Source organism: Aethalodelphis obliquidens, unplaced genomic scaffold (genome assembly GCF_003676395.1).
Source record: "Aethalodelphis obliquidens isolate GAN/ISIS:26980383/991018 unplaced genomic scaffold, ASM367639v1 scaffold41, whole genome shotgun sequence".
NCBI lineage: Eukaryota > Metazoa > Chordata > Mammalia > Artiodactyla > Delphinidae > Aethalodelphis > Aethalodelphis obliquidens.
Window position 1 is genome coordinate 10,656,531 of NW_020837985.1, and position 19,344 is coordinate 10,675,874.

Here is a 19,344-nt window from a genome sequence, read left to right on the forward strand (position 1 = left end):
GGAGCACAGGCTCCGGACGCGCAGGCTCAGCGGCCATGGCTCACGGGCCCAGCCACTCCGCGGCACGTGGGATCTTCCCAGACCGGGGCACAAACCCATGTCTCCTGCATCGGCAGGCGGACTCTCAACCACTGCGCCACCAGGGAAGCCCAAGATGCCCTATTTTTTGTTTGTTTGTTTTGTTCAAATAGTTTTATTGTTATTTTATCAACTAAAGTTGTCATATGATTTATTCAGATAAAACTCACATAACATAAAATTAACCATTTTAGAGTGAACAATCCAGGGACATTTAGAACATTCATAATGTTGTGCAACCACCACCTTTATCTAGTTCCAAAACTTTTCTATCATTCAAAATAAAACCTGTACCCATTAAGCAGTTTGTCCCCATTCTCCCCTCTCTTCCAGCCCCTGGTAACCACCAACAGTCTTCTGTCTCTATGGATTTATCTCTTCTGAATATTACATATACATGGACTCATAAAATATGTAACCTAAAAGATGTCCTATTAACCCGAGAATTACATTACTAGGTATTTACCTAAGATAATAAAGACACAAGTGCAAATATAGTAATAATAAAATAAAACTGCATGCTCGATTGTACACCCCAGTAGTTTTTTGTTTGTTTGTTTGTTTTTAATCAGGGAGAAAAATTTAAAACAATATTCAGTGTCAATCAACTGGAGACCAATGAAGGAAAACTTATGGCCCATGCACACAATGAAATGCTGCGTGGCCTTTAAAAATGACAAAAATCTACATTTACTGACTGTTTTCAGTCAGAAAGCAGAGCATCGCAATCAAAAGCACAGACCCTGCAGCCAGAATATGTGCATTCAGAGTCCAGCTCCACCCCTTACGGGCTGTGTGATGTTAGCAAACTCCTGAACTTCTCTGTGCCTCAGTTTCCTGGTCTATAAAATGGGAATGATAATAGTGCCTATGATGTTGCCATGATAATGAAATGAGCTATCGATAATAGTTGTAAAATACTGAGAACAGTATCTGCAACATAGAATGTGCTACAAAACAGCTTGTTAAAGAAAAAATACTGACATGAAAAATTTACCTGCTCCATTACTGAGTGAAAAAAGATCACAGAACATTATATATGACCTCATTTCTGAAAAATGTATATGAACATACATAGAAGTGAGAAAGACCTTTCTTCACTTTTTTTACACAGTGTAATAGACCTTATACCTAGGCAGTGAAAGTTTGGATTATTTTTACTTTCTTCTTAGTATTTTTTATATCATTCCAGGTATTAAAAAAGAAAACAAATAACAATGATAATATCCAATTGGTACTCTTGGATACTTTTGGAATCTAAATTGGTGTGAGCTTTCTAGGGGGCAATTTGGCTATATGTAATACACTTTCTGGCCCCGTAGTTCTACTTTTAGGAATTTATCCTACAAAAATAACAAATAATAATCCACACATACACATATATACACATACACAAACGCATACATATACATAAGGGAATGTTTATTAGAGCAATATTTATAACAGCAAAAAATATGGAAATAACCTAAATTTCACTAAATGTACCGTGGTTGGCGTGAACAACGGAATACTATATGGCGTGGAAAAGTGACGCCGCAGAGCTCCATGAAAGATCCTTTCAGTGAGGGCCATGAATACCCAGGTGAAGAGTCTGCACTTTCCTGTGAAGGGGAGGCACTGCAGAAGTGTGTTTTGGGAAGAAACCACCAAGGGCAGCACAGCCTGGGGGAACATCCACAGACCGGGCTGAACTTCTCACACGCCCTCCAAGTTAGATCTAGGCCTAAGGCCCGGAGGAATCAACAGCCAGAATGTTCAGTGCTGCTGAAGAGGATATCCCTGATTTCTAACCACAACTGTGCAGAAAGCCCAGGAGTCTCTCAGAGGGGGACTGACAGGACAAGCCAGCCGTGTGAAGGCACAACACCAAAACAGACTCTCAACGAGACAGCCCTGAATGAGCAGAGAGACTTGGGTTCTCACAAGGACTCGGGCCAGTACACGCAGAGCTGCCCTGATGGCTAGATCTGGCCCCTCTGGTTAAAACGAGACAACTATTGAGTATTTGTGCAAGAAAAAGAGAGCGGGGGCCGGGGCAGGGTGCGTGTGTGGGCGCGTGCGACACACTCAGAGGGCAGGGGACGTGGGTGGAGAGAGGAGGGGAGCAACTGCATGAGCAGGGCCGGAGGGAACGAATCCCCTGGAGATGAGCGCCTCAGGTGCAGGGCCGTGGCCTCCTAACCCTTCCGCCATCGGCCACCTTATTGCTAGAACTGTGTATTTGCCGAAAGGACATTAGGCTCTGAAGCAAGATGCTGCTTCCTCCGAAACCACCGTGCTCCTGCCCCGTCTCTCACACGGTGAGTACTCACGCTCTACCTTGGGACGGCGGCCAGCCCGCTGCCTTACCTTGTTTGAATCCGTGTCCAGTATTTGCATCAGCCCCTGCAGCCTAGTAAGAGCTCACGTGGTCACCTTAAGAGCAGTTTAAAGGAAAGAACAACATTTTGTGTTTTCTACAACTTGAAACAGGTGTTGGCAATGAGCCTTGGCCACCTACCTAGATGTTTGATAAATATGAGGTGATGTCTTATCTCAATAATTCACCCAATCTGTGCTAGGATTTTACACACCAAGGGTCTTGCTCCACTGTTGGGAGGTGTTTCTAGGACTTAAGAATTGGGGTTCAGAGTCAGACAGTCTGGGTTCAAAGGCCAAGATCCCTTTCTAGCTAAAGAACCCCGGACAAATTGCTTAATGTCTCAGTGTCTGAATGCTCTTATCTATAAAACAGGAAGGCCAGCAATAGCACTGAGTCCATATGGCTATGAGTAACAGTAACAGCTAACATTTATGGGGTGTCTCTCTTTTAACTTTTTATTTTATATTGGAGTACAGCCGATTAACAACGTTGTAACAGTTTCATGTTCACAGCAAAGTGACTCAACCATACATACACATGTATCCTTTCTCGCCCGAACTCCCCTCCCATCCAGGCTGCCACGTAACATTGAGCAAGAGTTCCCTGTGCTACACAGTAGGTCCTTGCTGGTTACCCATTTTAAGTATAGCAGTGTGCACATGTCAGTCTTATGGGGTGCTTTTGAAACGGCAAGTACCGTTCTAAGCACTGTACGAAGTCCTGTCTCATTGAATCCTCAGAGTAATCATATTAGCTAGTGCTGTTTTTATTCCCATTTCACAGATGAGGAAAATAAAGCAGAATGAAGTTAGTAAGTACGAGAGCTAGGATTCAAACCCAGGCAGCCATAGTCCAAAGCCCAAATCCATAACCAGAACTGCATGCTTAGTGTGGTACAAAACACAGTAAGAACTTCCTAAATTCTCAGACGTGGCACCATTCAAAAACGGTGCAAGAATCAAACAACAACAACAGCACGACAGCAGAGGGCCTCAGCTCTCTGGTGCAATCTTGCCGTTTCGGTCCTCCTAGAAAGCCGTCTAGGAGATGTTCCCTGCTCACACTCACATGTCCTTCGGCCTCTTTTAGAAGTTACTTCAGAGCTGAAGCCTTGCTAAGTACTTACCTGGAGGAAGCACCTGGTATTCTTTACTTTCTTCAAGAATACCTGCCACAATCTAGGCCATCAAGATCACTCATTGGGGCCTCGAGCATCCCAGTGTCTGCTCGTCTGTTCACATGGTCCCACTCATCCACTGAGACACCCTCCCTCCTTTACTCCAAATGCCACCCAAACTGCGACACCAGGCTCAGTCCGGAATTCCCATCAGAACACTTTCTCAACTCCTGATTTATTATCCTGTAACACTTTGCATTTTAAAAGCCCATTGTCTTACCCCGAACATAAGCTCGAGAGCACAGAGACTTTCTGACTCTCTCTGCAACCCCCCGCAAGCGTCTACTCAAGTACCCACCGTGACCTGCGCTCTGGGGGCATCAGCTACCAGATGATACACTCGATTCCAAGATGATGTACAGTAACAGTCAGTAATCATTGCAAAAATGAGCACTTTCCAGATAGGTGGGACATGTATAAATATGTGCGATTTCCAAGTAACAAGTGAACCCGTAAACACGGATGTGAGTAGTTACATCCGTGTGAGTTATCAGAAGGCGACGCGGTCGGCCCTTGGGCAGCACTCACCGGCCTCTCCCTCCTCCTCGCCCAGGTCCAGCACGATGATGCAGATATGCTTCCGCAGCTGGCGTGGGTTGGAGAACTTCCGGCAGCACTTGCTGCACTCCAGGCTGCTGGGAGTCAGGCTGCCCCCTCCCTCGGGGGCCCGCGGGCTGTCCCCGCTGGGAATAACGTTGTTTTCCGTCAGTTCCTCTTCGGGGCTGGCCTTCTTCGTGGACCCCTTTGGCCTGCCTCTCTTCCTCTTCATGACCGAAAACTCTATGAAGGAAGCAAGAGGGCACCATGTAGTCACAGGAGGCGACAGTGCAGGGCATGCACTCAATTTCCAAGTGTGGAAATATGTTTGGTTCCACGTTTTATTAAAAGAGGAAAGTCTGAAGCAGTTCCAGAAATGAACAGCTGCAAACAATCTTTAGTGCTAATATCTCTGCACCTCTATGCTACTGTATAATCAATTCTGTAATAATGTGACTTAAGAATATCACTTTAGGGCTTCCCTGGTGGCGCAGTGGTTGAGAATCTGCCTGCCAACGCGGGGGACACAGGTTCGAGCCCTGGTCTGGGAAGATCCCACATGCCGCGGAGCAACTGGGCCCGTGAGCCACAACTACTGAGCCTGCACGTCTGGAGCCTGTGCTCCGCAACAAGAGAGGCCGCGACAGTGAGAGGCCCGCGCACTGCGATGAAGAGCGGCCCCCGCTCGCCGCAACTAGAGAAGGCCCTCGCACAGAAACGGAGACCCAACACGGCTAAAATAAATTAATTAAAAAAAAAAAAAAGAACATCACTTTATCAGAACCTTTGCACGTGCTTCTTCTTTAAGGCGGGGAGGACGTTTCTGTTTTTGTTTTTGTTTTGGCCGAGCAGCCTGTGGGATCTTAGCTCCCCGACCAGGGATCAAACCTATGCCCCCTGCAGTGGAAGTGTGGAGTCCTAGCCACTGGACCGCCAGGGAAGTCCCAGGGAGGATTTTAAGTTGTGACCATCAGCCCCCAGTTCACAAACCAGGCTCCTTATGACCCAGCATTTCCACTGAAATCCAGTTCTCAGAAACTTGCTAAGGACTTCTTTGCAAAGCGTTCTCAAAGGCTGCTTGGCTTTTCATGCTCTTAATGAGCTACACAACTATTCAGACTATTTCAAGGCATCATAATTATTAGCTGCAAATTGTTCTGATGAAAAAGAGAAAAAATAATTACAATCTAAAGCCACCAATTACAGGACTAAAGACAATATTTTTCAAGTTTCCTAGAAACCAAATGATTTAAATGTCATGATCAGAGCTGCTTCAGAGTAAGTTTCAAATCACTTTTCATCTTGTATTTCTTCTTAATTAGCATTCATTGTTAAGGCACTTGTCTCCAAGGGAAGGTGGGAATTAAGATGGGTGAGTGGGGTCAGGGGTCATCGTGCCGTTGTGTGAAGGTGGAGTGGTGTGTCTTAGGTGATGTGACTTGAGGGGTACCCAGAGGAGGCCAAGCAGGGGGCAAGCACAGCCTGGCCGCCGTGCCCTCTTTGGAGAGCCACCTGTCTGGCTAAGGCACGGCATGTCAGCAGCCCTCTTTGCATCTGAACATCAGGGCAGAGGAAGGGTCCTAGCTTCTAGCACCATCTTGAGGGAATGTCATCTGCGGAATTATGATACGTTCAAGGTCCCTCCTGCTCTCCCCAAGGCTACGGTTCTTCCCAGGAAACGTCAGCCACAGTGCCCACTGCTACCACCGTGAGGACCCCTTAAGTGGGTCACTTGTGCTCCCAAATCAGACAGGAAAGCCATGGGGCGGGCGAGAAGGGCAGGAAGGTTCCTGAGCAGAGTCTGCAGGGAAAGAGCAGCGTGACAATGAGGGCTCTGGACAGAGAAGCCTGCTGTGACGTGGGGTCCCCAAGAGCTCAGAGGGATCAGGCACCAGCATGGGGGAGGAGCTGAGACGGGGAGCTCCCTGCAGAGCAGAGTTTCCACTGAGCTGCAGTGCTAAGCATGGCTCCCCCTTGACCTAGAGCTCCGAACCGGGGCCTTCCATGGCCAGGGCAGCCCAGCCCAACACACAGTCACTGCCTTCCCTCTATCTCACCGGACATGTCGGAGACGAGGATGGGGGTGGTCAGGAACAGGGGAGAAAAAAGTACTAAACAACAAGAAAGCAAACGAAGAGACCAGAACAAATGAGCAAGGGCACAAGCCCCTTGGATCCCTCTGGCCACACTGAGATTTTACCAAGGAGAATGTCAGCTGTGTGGACAGGAGGCCCAGCCAATGCGGAAGGGAGGCTGGAGGGGGAGGTGAGGAAAGGGAGGTGCAGTGAGGACAAACTCTTCACCTCAAAGTCATTAAAATTCTGCTCCTTATTACTCTTTACAACAGCAACTTACTGAAGCAGCAGTTAATAGAGGAGCAGAGCTCGCAAAGAGGCTACAAAACGCCCACCTCGTGTCCCATCCGCTGAGCTGCAGAAACGTGTTGCTTAACAGTTTGTAGGAGACCGTGGTCCCAACCCTGATGCCAGACTCCGCACCCCGCCATGCAGACTAAGGTCCTCCTCTGAAATGTCCTGAGGATGCAGCTGTGTAGTGAAGAAGGGGCTTTACCCGTAGAGAGGTCTGGCCTCTGCCCTCAGCCACTGGGGGTGAGCTCTAGGCCCCTGGAAGGCCCTGCCTGACAGCAGTGCCCATGTGCACAGGGGCTTTAGCCACAGGACTAACGCTGTGACTTGTTTCAGGGGCTCTGCAACAGGTCAGGTCAGTTCCGACCTCTGGATGAACTGGAGAAGAGAGGTCTTAGTCTGACCCCCAGGAGAAGCTGGAGACTGGGGGACAGCCACGTGAGCAGTGTGTCATCGAGCCCCAAACATCTCTGGATACCAAAGGCTCGGGCGAGCATCCCTGGTTGGAAATACTCGAGTCCTGTCATGTAATGTAGCCAGAAGAAGGCAGCGGCGTCCAGGACACCACGGGTGTGGGAGGGGGACCGAAAGCCCCTTGTCTGGAACCCGCCTCCCCCGGTCCCGACCTCACCCAGGCATCTCCCCCTTTGGCTCGTTCTGACCTGTACCCTTTTTGTTTAGAACTGTCATCACAAGTACAGTGCTTTCCTGAGTTCTGTGAGTCGTTCTAGAAAATTATCCAACCTGAGGGAGTCCTTTGGGTGCCTCAAGCTCGTACCAAGCTGCAGAAGCGTGGGTGGCCCTGGGAACCCTCAAATTCGTGGCTGGCGTCAGCAATCCTGGGCAGACGTCAAAGTCTTGCAGAAACCGTGCCCTTCCCCTCAGGTTCAGATTCGGCACTCATTGCAGCAGGGTACCCAGCGCCCTCTCCCTGGGGACGCCCAGAGCAGGCGGCAGCCGCGGTGCCCACGGGTGCGACCCCTCTCCCCACACAGCAGGAGTGCAGCACAGCCGGCCGGACCCAAGAGTCATGCATGTGTCTCCCCACAGGCAGGACCCCCTGAAGACTGAGTCCCGTCCCGATGGCTTTTTATGCCCCAGCATGTGACCCAGTGGGCACTCCATAAATCGTGGTGACTGCACCCCAACAAGCAGGGTGCAATCTGCCGTCAAGGAAGAAACATAAAATCAGCCCTGGAAGCTCTGGAAAACCTCTAACACGACAGTGACAAAACTAATCTTACATCTTGCTGCATCCATAATTCAGATCCTCAAGACCAATTAGTTAGCTAAAAATGAAACATGCATAAACGCACTTGGAATCATTTAAGCACCGAAAACGAGTTGCTGCTGTCAACTACCCCCACGGTACAGAAGAGCGGAGAAGGCAAAACGGGGCGAGGAAAATCCTGTCGCCTCTAAATCGACACATTTTAATGGCGTCTGAATGGAGGAAATTTCAATTCCTGTTCCTGTTCCCTGAATTCCTCTCCTCAGGCATCACTGAACTCTGTGGATTTTGTCCCGAAGACACCTGCCCGTACACCCCGTCTCCGCTCACCTAGACCCCTGCACGGCATCTCGGAGTCCAGCTTTCTGCTCTGGTCTCTCTCAGCCTCCACCCCCTGTCTCACTGCCACTCTCTTGCTCTAGAACTTTCCATCGTTCTTGAGGACTTTGCCCCACGACTCTGAGACCTGGCTTTCCAGGCCTTTTATCGCACAGTTCACCCTACACATGTGCGCACGCGTGCACAAACACACAGAAACACACACGCGCGCATGTGTGCTCGCTCGCTCTCTCTACCACTCAGGGCAGTGTTCTAGGCCTCCCTAAATATGCAGAGGGAACACCTGCCTCTTCTTTGCTTCCCTGTGCTGTGCGCCCTCCTGCACCCCAATCAGAACCCTAACTCCAGGCCCAGTTCACATCTCAGTACCTCCTCTGTGAGGCAGCTCGGCCGACCCTGGCTGGCCCCGCAGTTGCGTGTAAGGCACACACGTGTGCAAGCTCACCCACACCATTTACTGACTGTGTTGCTCTCCCCCCACCTTCCATCATACACCCTGAGGTCCCACAGGATCTCGGGCAGAGCTGGAGACGTAGCAGATACTTAATACAGAAATACACGTTGATCAGCCGCTTAACAGGAAAAGATGCATTTCGAAAACAAGGCATTTCCTAGGTCCCAAGCTTCCAACAGGAAGAAAGGGGCAAGCCACGGTGCATCTCGACCCCATCCCAAATCCACTACTGGGGACAACCTCCTCACAGGCAGAAAATTATCCTTGTAGAGCCAAGACCTGACCCAGCAAAGGACGGAAAGAATCAGCCCAAAAGATGACATGAGCATCATGAAAGAAACCTCAACATTATCAAAAATCTAATAACATAAGCCCTTTATGTGTACACCACTCAAGTTCGTGAGGCACTTTCCCAGCTATTATCACATTTTATCCTCATAAAAACCTTCAGAGATGGATGCAGCAAATCTAACTCCTCAATAGGAAGAGAAATGAAGGACCGACCCAAAGGTTGAAGGGACTTGGCACATTTTCCAGGACCTTCCACTGAGCTGGCAGACCCAGGATCTGGGTTCCTTCTTCACCGCCCAGATCTTTCTGCTGAGTCTTGTGGCCCTCGGGTCAGTTCTGGACATGGTAGTGGAGCAAGAGGTGCACTGCAGAGAACAGCAGCTGGGAGTTAGGTGGGCCTAAGTTCAAATCCCCGCCAGCCTCAGTTTCTAACATGAAAAATAAACACAAAACTGCCTCTATTCTATACAGTCACCATTGATAAAAAGCAGTCCATTGAAATGCTGAGCACAGCACTTAGAAGGTGATCGACATATGGTGACTGCGCATTGTTATGGCTACAAGCGTGCGTGTTCTGACTTGGACTGTCTCTCTGAAGACACTATTACCTTCCCAGTCCGTCCGCTGTTAGATCGTGTGATTCCTCAACGTACACCCATTCTTGTTCATTAAGGCACTTTTGCCTCGATTTCTTCATTTTAAAACATCTCACACACCGAGAAAGCCAATATAGAATTAGAGGTGTATAAATTCCACTCTGCCTAAGACCAAGGATAAAGCCAGTCTTCCAACTCCCACTTTGCAGCTCAGCCTCCAGCCACACCAACTCGAGAATTTAGGAATATCCTGAACCACTAACACTGCCAGGCCCTGACAGTCAGCCTCCCCAACATTTAGCTCCCAGGAGCCCAGGCAGCAACAGAGGGACAGTGAATGATGTCAGAAACAAGGGACCGTGGGGCTTTTAGGGGCATTTAGGTTTTCAGGGACGCAGCACCCCTCTACAGGACAGGCTGCAGCCTGCCCTATAATGCAAGGCTCCAGGGAGGCAGAGGGCACCCCAAGACTGCTCCCTGTGGTTTTAGCAGCGATCATGTGGAAATGCCACATAAATAACAGCAACAATTAACAATCACTAGGCACATACGTCTCAGGCACATGCTAAACCCTTCACGTGCAGTGCCCAGCAAATCCCTGAGGATTTCCCATTCTACAGAGGACACTGAGGCTTAAGAAAATTAATCAGGGCTTCCCTGGTGGCGCAGTGGTTAAGAATCCGCCTGCCAAGGCAAGGGATGTGGGTTCCAGCCCTGGTCCAGGAAGATCCCACATGCCGCGGAGCAACTAAGCCCGTGCGCCACAACTACTGAGCCTGTGCTCTAGAGCCCGTGAGCCACAACTACTGAGCCACGTGCCACAACGACTGAGCCCGCGCACCTAGAGCCCATGCTCTGCAACAAGAGAAGCCACCGCAATGAGAAGCCCGTGCACTGCAACAAAGAGTAGCCCCGCTCGCCGCAACTAGAGAAAGCCCGCGTGCAGCAACGAAGACCTAATGCAGCCAAAAATTAATTATTCTAAAAAAAACTGAGGAAAAAAAAAAAAGAAAATGAATCAGTCTGCCCCAAGACCCAGAAGTAGCCAAGCTAGGATTTGAACCCAGATCTGTTTGCCTCAGTCCGTGAACCTCACATCCACGCCAGTTAGGTTAATATCGGAGCATAGAAATAGCACATTTTGACCTCTACTCTGAGTTCTGCGGGAAAACGATGATAGTTCACCCAGCCACAAGCTTCAGTGTGACCCAACTCCCGACCTGAACAACCGATGGATACACAGGGGGTGGGAGGGCTAGAAGGGCACCGTGCACACACCAGGTTCTAAGACGTTAGGTACTAACATGCATTTGTCTCAGAATCCGTTTTTAAAAAGGCTAATATCTTATCCCCCTTTAACAGATAACAAAAGCCACTTGCCTAAGCCACCAGCAGCCCCTCCGTGGCTGTGGTGCAGGCTGACCCCTGCGTGAAGGCCACAGAGGGCAGGCGGGGGCCTGTCCCCATCCCTGTCCCTGTCCCAGGTCAGGCTCCACCAGCAGGCGGAGCGCCCTGCACTGCCTGCGTCAGCCCTGAGCACTCTATCCTCGGTCACCCAGAAAGAACACCCACTGCTAACTCATCAGCCCAGGATGGAGACACCTTTTTGTAATCCCCACAAAAGCAGCAGGTGCGCCAGCGCAGCCGCAGCATCCCATGAAAGCCCCAGCACTGAAACCTGAGTCCATCGGAGCCCGCTGCCCCCAGGCTGCCTGCCAGAGCAGACGAGAGGGCTCGGGGCTCAGAGGCTCCTGGGACAGCGAGTCCAAGATGCCTACACACTCAGAGTGACTTTATTCGTGGTAAGTGCCCAGAAGAGACAACACAGATTTAAACTTAGACGCCAACCTCCCCTGGGAAGCCTCCTTTCACCCTCCAACTAGACCACGTGTCCCCCGTCTTTAGCAGCCCAAACCTAATCCCAGAGAAGCACCTTCCCCACTGCACTGAAACCGCCTCTTTGTCCAAATGCCACCCACCAGCCAGGAGGCAGCACCAGCAGGACAGTGCCTGGGCCTGCTCTGTGCTCCCAGCACCTAGCACAGCACCCAGGCATACAGCAGGTGCAATTAAGGAATAAATTAAGAAGGAGGGAAGGGGAAGGGGAGAGAAGGGAGAGAGCAAAAGGAGAAACGAAGAGTTCCTATTAGAAGTATGAAAGGGGAAGATGATGGAAGAACCAAAACCCGGCTCTCAGCAGACCCACGTAAATTCCTGCTCAGGTAAGCCCAGTGTCCCCGCCTCCATCAGGATGAACAAGTGTGTGCACACACTCACTCACCCATCACACACACACACACTCACCCAGCGCACACTCACCCATCACACACACTCACCCACTCACACATGCACTCACCCATCACTAACACACACACTCACCCAGCGCACACTCACCCATCACACACACTCACCCACTCACACATGCACTCACCCATCACTAACACACACTCAGATACACATGCACACATTCTCTTTTACACACTCATACATACATACAAGAGGGAGAATGAACTTGGTCCATTAAGGAATTTTTTCCTTGGACCAGAGCCAGAGATTTGATTAGCAAGAAGGGAGAAAAATAAAAGGCTCTTCTGCAGACCTTTGCCAACACGAGCAAAAGAGATTAAAAGGCTATAAAATAAACCAGAGGATTTAGGAACCTTCATGTTATAACGGGAGGCCAAAATAATAAATCAATTACTACTCAGTTAAAGGTTTAATTAAACCATTTCAAGCATCTCTCAACTTGAAATGAACTGTGAAGGTTAAACCTGAATGGAAATCATTAGAGAGAAACTAAGATTCTGGAAATCTCAAACTTTATAGACTTGGACAAAGAGGAGAGGAAGGACTTGGGGTTCTTAATGAAAGACTTTTGAAGAAATTTTCTCATATTAACAGTCTAAGTCTAATTAAAGTCTTAAGAAATACTTTTTAAAATTAAATTACACAGGCAACTAACCTTCCAGTATATACACGCACACACACACCCAAAGAAAATGTATTCAGGAAGAATTTAAGTGAAAAGTAAATTAGTTAATAAAGGAAAATAACTTTTAAAAGAAGTTCAAAGGTAAGAACCTGATCATACCAAGAACACCACAAGAGCACCGCACGGTCAGGCCACTCAAGATGGCTGTACTCTTGCTCTCTGTCCATCCCCTGCCTGACCAGGGCTGCTTCACCTGCACCCTACTCACACGACTGACCTTCCTGTGTACTTGACCCAGGCCCCAGCTAGTGATAGCTTGTCAAAGGGGCAGTGAGGGGCGTGTCCCTCGACTGGTTTCCCTCCTAACTAATGAGCCCAGCTGACATCAATTCCTCTGTACCTGGTAACCTCCCCTTCCCCCGGGAGCAAAGACTGCCCCATGTCCTGCCCTCCACGCCCCGCACACGGTGGGGTGTCCCTCCCGGACTTTGCTTCAGACCTGTAAGCTCCCCCACCCATTAAAACCCTGATGCCTCTGTTGCTGACTCTGGGCTCTTTCTTCGGCCTTGAAGCTGGGCAAGCATAGGCCCCGCAGGCCTGCAGGATGCAGCCCAACAAATGGAGGAGACTCCCGTGAGCGCCGAAATGTCGGGAATGGAAAGCTGCGGAGGCCGTCCACTAGCATGCGGGGCCCGAAAGCTGCGGGCGTAATCTCGGGGCAGGTGTCCACTAACACGTGGGCTCCAAAGTTGCGGGGAAATCCCAGGGTGGCTGTCCTTGCTGAGCGAGGGCTGCCGAGAGATCTGGAGAACAGTGCCCTCTAATGGCTCTGCTATTGTATCTAAGTGAGCCTTTTGTAATTGGTTAAGCTAGCTCTCTAGAAGGAACTGGTATTTCTCTTGTGCCTTTGAGAAGTAAATGATCTACCTAGGCTCCCGGGAACTTTCATCTTTTGTGATCTCTAAGAGTAAAGGAGAAAAAAGAGCCTCTAGGTAAACTCTACAGAAATAATTATGTTTTGGGAATGTCTATCTAAAATAGTCTCTCCAGATTTCGGTAACTTGGAAACTAAGTTAAAAGAAGAAAATTCATGGGTCATTTCAAATAGGATAAAATATTAGAACATTAATTGCTGGGTGGGTCTAAGCTTATCTACCTATGCCTGCTTAGGAGAGGAAGACTAAAGCATTAAATTTTCCAATCAGGAAATGCAGAATGACTTGCTTATTGGTTTTTGCCAGAGGTTATGGTTTTCAAGGGATAAAACTATAATCAGTCATAATTCTAGTTATTGTAACCAAGTTTATCGATTACATTGTAATCAGGTGTTTAACCATGACTTTTTAAGTCTTTCATCTTTTCTAGACAGTTATTGTTTTACTCTGATGCTTTTGCAAAAGTGCTTCATCTTCAAGAAGATTCACAGTTAAGCACATTTTGACAATAACAGGTCTCTGATAACCTTCAGAATATACTGCTGAACTGGGTAAGAAATTAAAGAATCCTAATGGAAAACCTGATGGCTTCATTAAAAGTTAACAGAAAGATTGCTTACTGAGTGAACTGGTCAATATGGTTATAATTTTTATGGGTTTTGTCTGGAATGTTCCTGGTTTGATCTGTTTTGCAGATAGAGGGAAACCCTTCCCCTCAAGCTGGTTATGACTTATAGCAACTGGGTAAATTACACCTGTGGGTAGAATTGAAACATTTTTCTTTTCTCTCTGCCTGGTCCCTCCAGAAATTGGGAACTCTAGGGTTCTGAGCAGCCTTATCAGATGAATGGGAAAGACCGTCTCCTGGCATGTACAGGAATCTCAATGTTTTAGGGACCGAGAAATCCATCGAGGCAGAGCCTGATGGCAGGCCTTTGGCACTGTTTTCCTGGCCCTGAGAGGCCTTTTGGGAATTCAGTCTGAGCCTCCTGAGGAGTTCCCCCTCAGCCAGTTTGGAGGAGCCTATGTGGTCAGCTGACCAGACTTATATTGCCAACAAATTAATTTTGATTGGCTGAGTTTGGTGAAGATGAGGGTAATTTTAGAGAGAACAATATTATGTTTCAGTGGATGTTAAATTCTAGTTCTGTTAATTGAGGTCTGTATTTATGAAAGTTATTGTGTTAGCCATACTTTTGCCCTGATGTTCTGGATTGAAAGAAAATGATCTAGTGAAACTGTCACAGAGTATAATCACTCATGAAGTACGACACTGCTTGCTTTAAGTCTGCTGCTAGAAGCACATGTACAATGCTTGTGTGACAATTGGGTATAATAAAATGTATAACCTATAAAGTGTTTCCCCCATTAACATACCTGAGCCTGTTCACGAGATCTGATTAGTTTTCCCACAATGTGAACGACTAGGTGAATATACAGGAGGCCTAGCACCCACATGATCTGAACCTGGGGTAGGAGAAAGCACCCCAGCATCTCCAGACAAATGTTTTGATCATCAGTGCTTTCTACTGGAAGATGTGCAATCAAAAGGGGAAATGATGGAAAAATCTGCACATACTGCAGTATGGGGAAGTCATTCCGGCTTATACATGGTTTAACTTAAACTTTACTGACCAGAGCAGCCTGTCTTTTGGCCTTTCAGACAGGCATTGTACATCTGCTTTGGCCATTGAGGAAGGGAATGCATTGGAAAGCCAAAACGGTTCAGACATCCAAGGTAAAACTAGGTGGCCATTGTATATACGATTTTAGACACGTTCTCCTATTACTGGAGAGTTTTCTGAACTGTATCTCAGATGTGGTTACTGCTCGTATTGTGCTAAATTGTCATGATCTCCCCTGCGTTGTGCCTGTTAGATGTCTTACATCGCGTCCCTAGCCTGAGCGAAGGAAATGAGTCTAGTTGCTGTGTGTCCAGCGAGATGCCGCTGCCGCCCTCCCTCAGGCTTCCATGAAAAATCGACCTGGCTAACGCGACTATGTGGGGACTACCGACCATGGGGGAAGACGACTCACCTCTTCTGGTCCCATGTGCCAGTACATCAGAAGGACCCCCGTCGGTAAACGTTACTGTACAACTGACTGCCTATGAGCCCCCCCTGGGCTACGCTGGGTGGAGTGGAATAGGCTGGCTTCTGGACACACAAGTCCAACTACTGGGATTAACTGCTTTTTGGTTAGAAAGACCTAATGGGTCCACCCCTCACTGCACCCAACATAACATGGGTGGCAGACCTGTACTGTGACTGCTGACTCCTGGCTAGGCCACCAGAATGTTCCCCTTAAAGCCGGGCCTTCCCCTCCCCATGGGGTGGCTCTGGGTTTGTGAAAACCAGACATGGCCTTACCTTCCTTATAACTGGACAGGGCAGTGCTGCCATTGACTCCCTCTCCATTGACCTTGTACGCACTTGGCTCCAAAATTTGCCCACATCATGGCAAATGACTGCTCTAAGCATACAGTTCTAGGTATCTTACTCATGATACTTTGGCCGTATTGTACTGTGGTGTCTGGTTGCAGTGTCCCCTACATACCTGACCCCAGGGATATCAAGGAAGATGAGCGGACCAAGACTGTAAGGGTCGTGCAGGGTACGCAGGGTGGAGGGTATGGCCAGGCCCCTCAGATGGCTGTTCTTTTGTTCTGTCCATCCCCTGCCCGGTCAGGGCCTGCTTCACCTACACCCTACTCACATGACTGCCCTTCCTCCGTCTTGCCCCAGGCCCCAGCTAGTGATAGCTTATCAAAGGGGTGGTGAGGGGCGTGCCCCTCGACTGGTTTCCCTCCTAACTAATGAGCCCAGCTGACATCAATTCCCCTGTACCTGGTAACCTCCCCTTCCCCCGGGAGCAAAGACTGCCCCATGTCCTGCCCTCCACGCCCCGCACACGGTGGGGTGTCCCTCCCGGACTTTGCTTCAGACCTGTAAGCTCCCCCACCCATTAAAACCCTGATGTCTCTGTTGCTGACTCTGGGCTCTTTCTTCCGCCTTGAAGCTGGGCAAGCACAGGCCCTGTAGGCCTGCAAGATGCAGCCCAACAATTGGAGGAGCAGTCAGGAGATGGAGGAAACTCCCGTGAGCGCCGAGATGTTGGGAATGGAGAGTTTTCACCTTATGCCACTAACAGTAACAAGTAGAATTTCTCCTAACTTCTCAACAACTCAATCTTCTGTCAGGCATGTTTCTCTGAGTACCCTGGGAATGGCCAGAGGGACTCAAACAAAACATTTTGTGTCTGGAGTCTCTCCTTGTTAACGGTGTCAGACAGATGATCAGTAAGCCAGCCTCTTCAGAAATGCCAGTCTAAATATTCCCAAGAAAGAGCAATTGGATTATTAGTGTGACTAACGAATCTTGCGACGGGACGTTTACTGCCACAGATCGAGCTTCTGCACAGGAGACTGGCCATCATCTCTCATCGTATGAAAATAGTTTTGTGGGGACTTTTTCTGACTCTGGTTTTCAGCTGCTCCTCCTATACTATATATTTTCTTCGTCTGCGGGGACCTAATTACAGTGCCTGGATGGTTTCTCTAATCCATCCACCTGCTGCATCTGATGCCATTCAGTAGGAAGTGTCTGGACACTGCAAACAAGATGTGTCTCACTTCTGACACTGACTGTGAACCTGAAGGATTCTGCGAATCAAAGCTCTGTGATGGGAATCCCTGTTGCAGGTACAGATGAGCAGTCCAGCCGTGCTGTTTCGAAGATTATATATCCTTATTCATTCATGATGTATGTTATCATAACAGATTCCCTTTCATCTTCTTTGTTCCAGGCATCATCCTTGGTGCTGTCACCATATCTTTGACTTCATCCTCACAGACCCCCTTGCGACAGGCAGATTTGTCTTCATTTTTCAGATGAGCAAAGTGAGGCTCAGGGGAGTAACATCATTTGCTTCAGGTAATGCAGTAGCAGGTGCTGGCGCTGGGTTAAACACGCTTGTCTGACAATAAGCTCGTGCTTTTTACCCGGCTGGATGGTGTCAATTCCTTTCATTTATTCATTCATTCATTCACTCATTCATCCCTCCATCTACCGACCAGGCATTGGAGAAGCACCTACAGAGCCTGGGTACAGGGAATTCAAACACACAATCTTACTTGAGCAGATCTACAAATGGAAATTATTGTGACCTCCGGTTGGAGATTTGGATTTTTATGAGACCCTATGCCCACCAGACAGAAACTGAGAATCAAAGTATTTGAGAGCAAATAAGCATCATCATCGCCCTCAGGCACACCGTGGGCGTGCCGCCCTCGCCCAGCACCCCAGCCCCCTTACCATCTCCGGTCTTGCCTGGGTTGGTGGGTTCAGGGGTACTCAGAGGCCTCAGGGGAATGATGATCTCATCCACATTAACCCCCTCTTCTGCGTGCTTCTCAGAAACGTGGGAGAGGAGTTCCGATTGACTTGGTGAGAAAAGGTTACAACATTTACACATGAAGATGGCTGGGTTTTCTGTAAGGAAAAAAAAAGCAAAATATGTTATTTCATCTTCACCAAAACAGTGACTACATCCAAATGCCAAAGAAAAATACTGAAGGTTGCTCTTCTGAGCAATCGCCAGGCACCAACAGGTGTGTCCCTCTGGTGGACACTGCACGGCCAGGCAGCTCACTTCTAACTTCAGGTGGCCCCGGTTGCCAGAAAATTCTTTCTTCAATATTCCAAAACCTCAGTCCTTCTGGACCGGGTCTAATATGGACCTCCCTGTTACCCTAATCCACTCAAGAGCCTAGGTTCGGGATTCACATAGCAAAGTAAGAAATGAATATGGAACTTGAAAACTAATGCAACCTTCAAATGAATGAACCACACTGACAACAATGAAGTATTCTAGTGAGACGCACTCAAATTAGGTGCAAGGAAAAAATGATCAAAACAGCACTTCTTAAGGGCCAAGCACCTTTCACTGGCGGGCACAGGAACTAAGAACAAGGAGAATGGGAAGCTGTTGCTTGCTTAAGCCATTTGATTCCTATTTAAAGCATTACCACCGTTCACAAGTATTTATTAACAGTCCATTATGGTTCATCCCATTATACTAGGCTGGAAAACATATGGGGAAAGCAACTCATTTTTGAGTCCAATAAAATAATTACAGGCACATATAGGAATATTAAATTTAGGACCCAATAACAAAAGCTAGATGGTTTTCCCACATTCACACTGAAAGGAAGAATTGGTATGATGGCTTTGAAGGTTCAATTTCCAACTCCAGACCCTAAATGCTGTAAGGCTGGATGCACTCGGAGAGGTAGTAATGATCTCTCGGCTGCAACACTGAACAGGAAATGCAGGTAACAAGGCTCCTCTGCAGTGGGAACCCAGGAGGCTCAGTAAGCCACGCCCTGATTCAGTGCAAGCCTCCCCCTACTCAGTGCTCTCGCCCGGCCGCTGTAACCGCTGAAAATCCACCCCACGCTGCCGGGCTCCCGACACGCACCACCGCCAGCCTCACGGGGACTGTTAACACGGACTCGTGCAAGGCGTCGAGGCCACCGACTCTGCCAATGGCGAACAAGTCTATCGCGCCTCTTCCTCCCTCCTCGGCCCCGTGCTCACAGCCAGCTGCCGACTGGCTTCCCATTTCACTGAAGGGGCCAGAAGGCGGTGCCAGAGCCTCCTGGAGCAGCCGCCCACCTGCCGCTCCTGCCGGGAGGAGAGGGCCCAGCAGCCGCACAGAAGGGGGCTGAATGCGGCGTGGTTCACCCCGGGGCAGGCAGAATGTCGAACACGTTCCAGCAGCTCGCGGAGGTGAGAGAAAGAAGACCAGCACGGAAACGCTGCTGATGCTTTCTCACTTTTACAACGCACCCTGAGCGCCTACACCTGGAAGACTGCTCGGCCGGCCCTCACCTGGGAAGGCACAGGACACAGGGCAACGCCGGGGCTTCCCTAGTGGCGCAGTGGTTGAGAGTCCGCCTGCCGATGCAGGGGACGCGGGTTCGTGCCCGGGTCCGGGAGGGTCCCACATGCTGCGGAGCGGCTGGGCCCGTGAGCCATGGCCGCTG

At 49.0% G+C, this 19,344-nt stretch overlaps 1 protein-coding gene across 2 annotated transcripts in view; it reads right to left on the reverse strand.

Annotated features, from left to right (window-relative positions):
• The window catches only part of ZFAT (zinc finger and AT-hook domain containing), a 191,110-nt gene that overhangs the window by 136,355 nt on the left and 35,411 nt on the right, over nt 1-19,344 (reverse strand). For both annotated transcript variants that reach the window (XM_027132528.1, XM_027132527.1), the window contains exons 2-3: nt 17,612-17,788; nt 4,146-4,397 (exon numbers count right to left, since the gene is read on the reverse strand). In XM_027132528.1, coding sequence (XP_026988329.1) covers nt 4,146-4,397; nt 17,612-17,788 — 429 coding nt within the window. The remainder of the gene's footprint in view (nt 1-4,145; nt 4,398-17,611; nt 17,789-19,344) is intronic.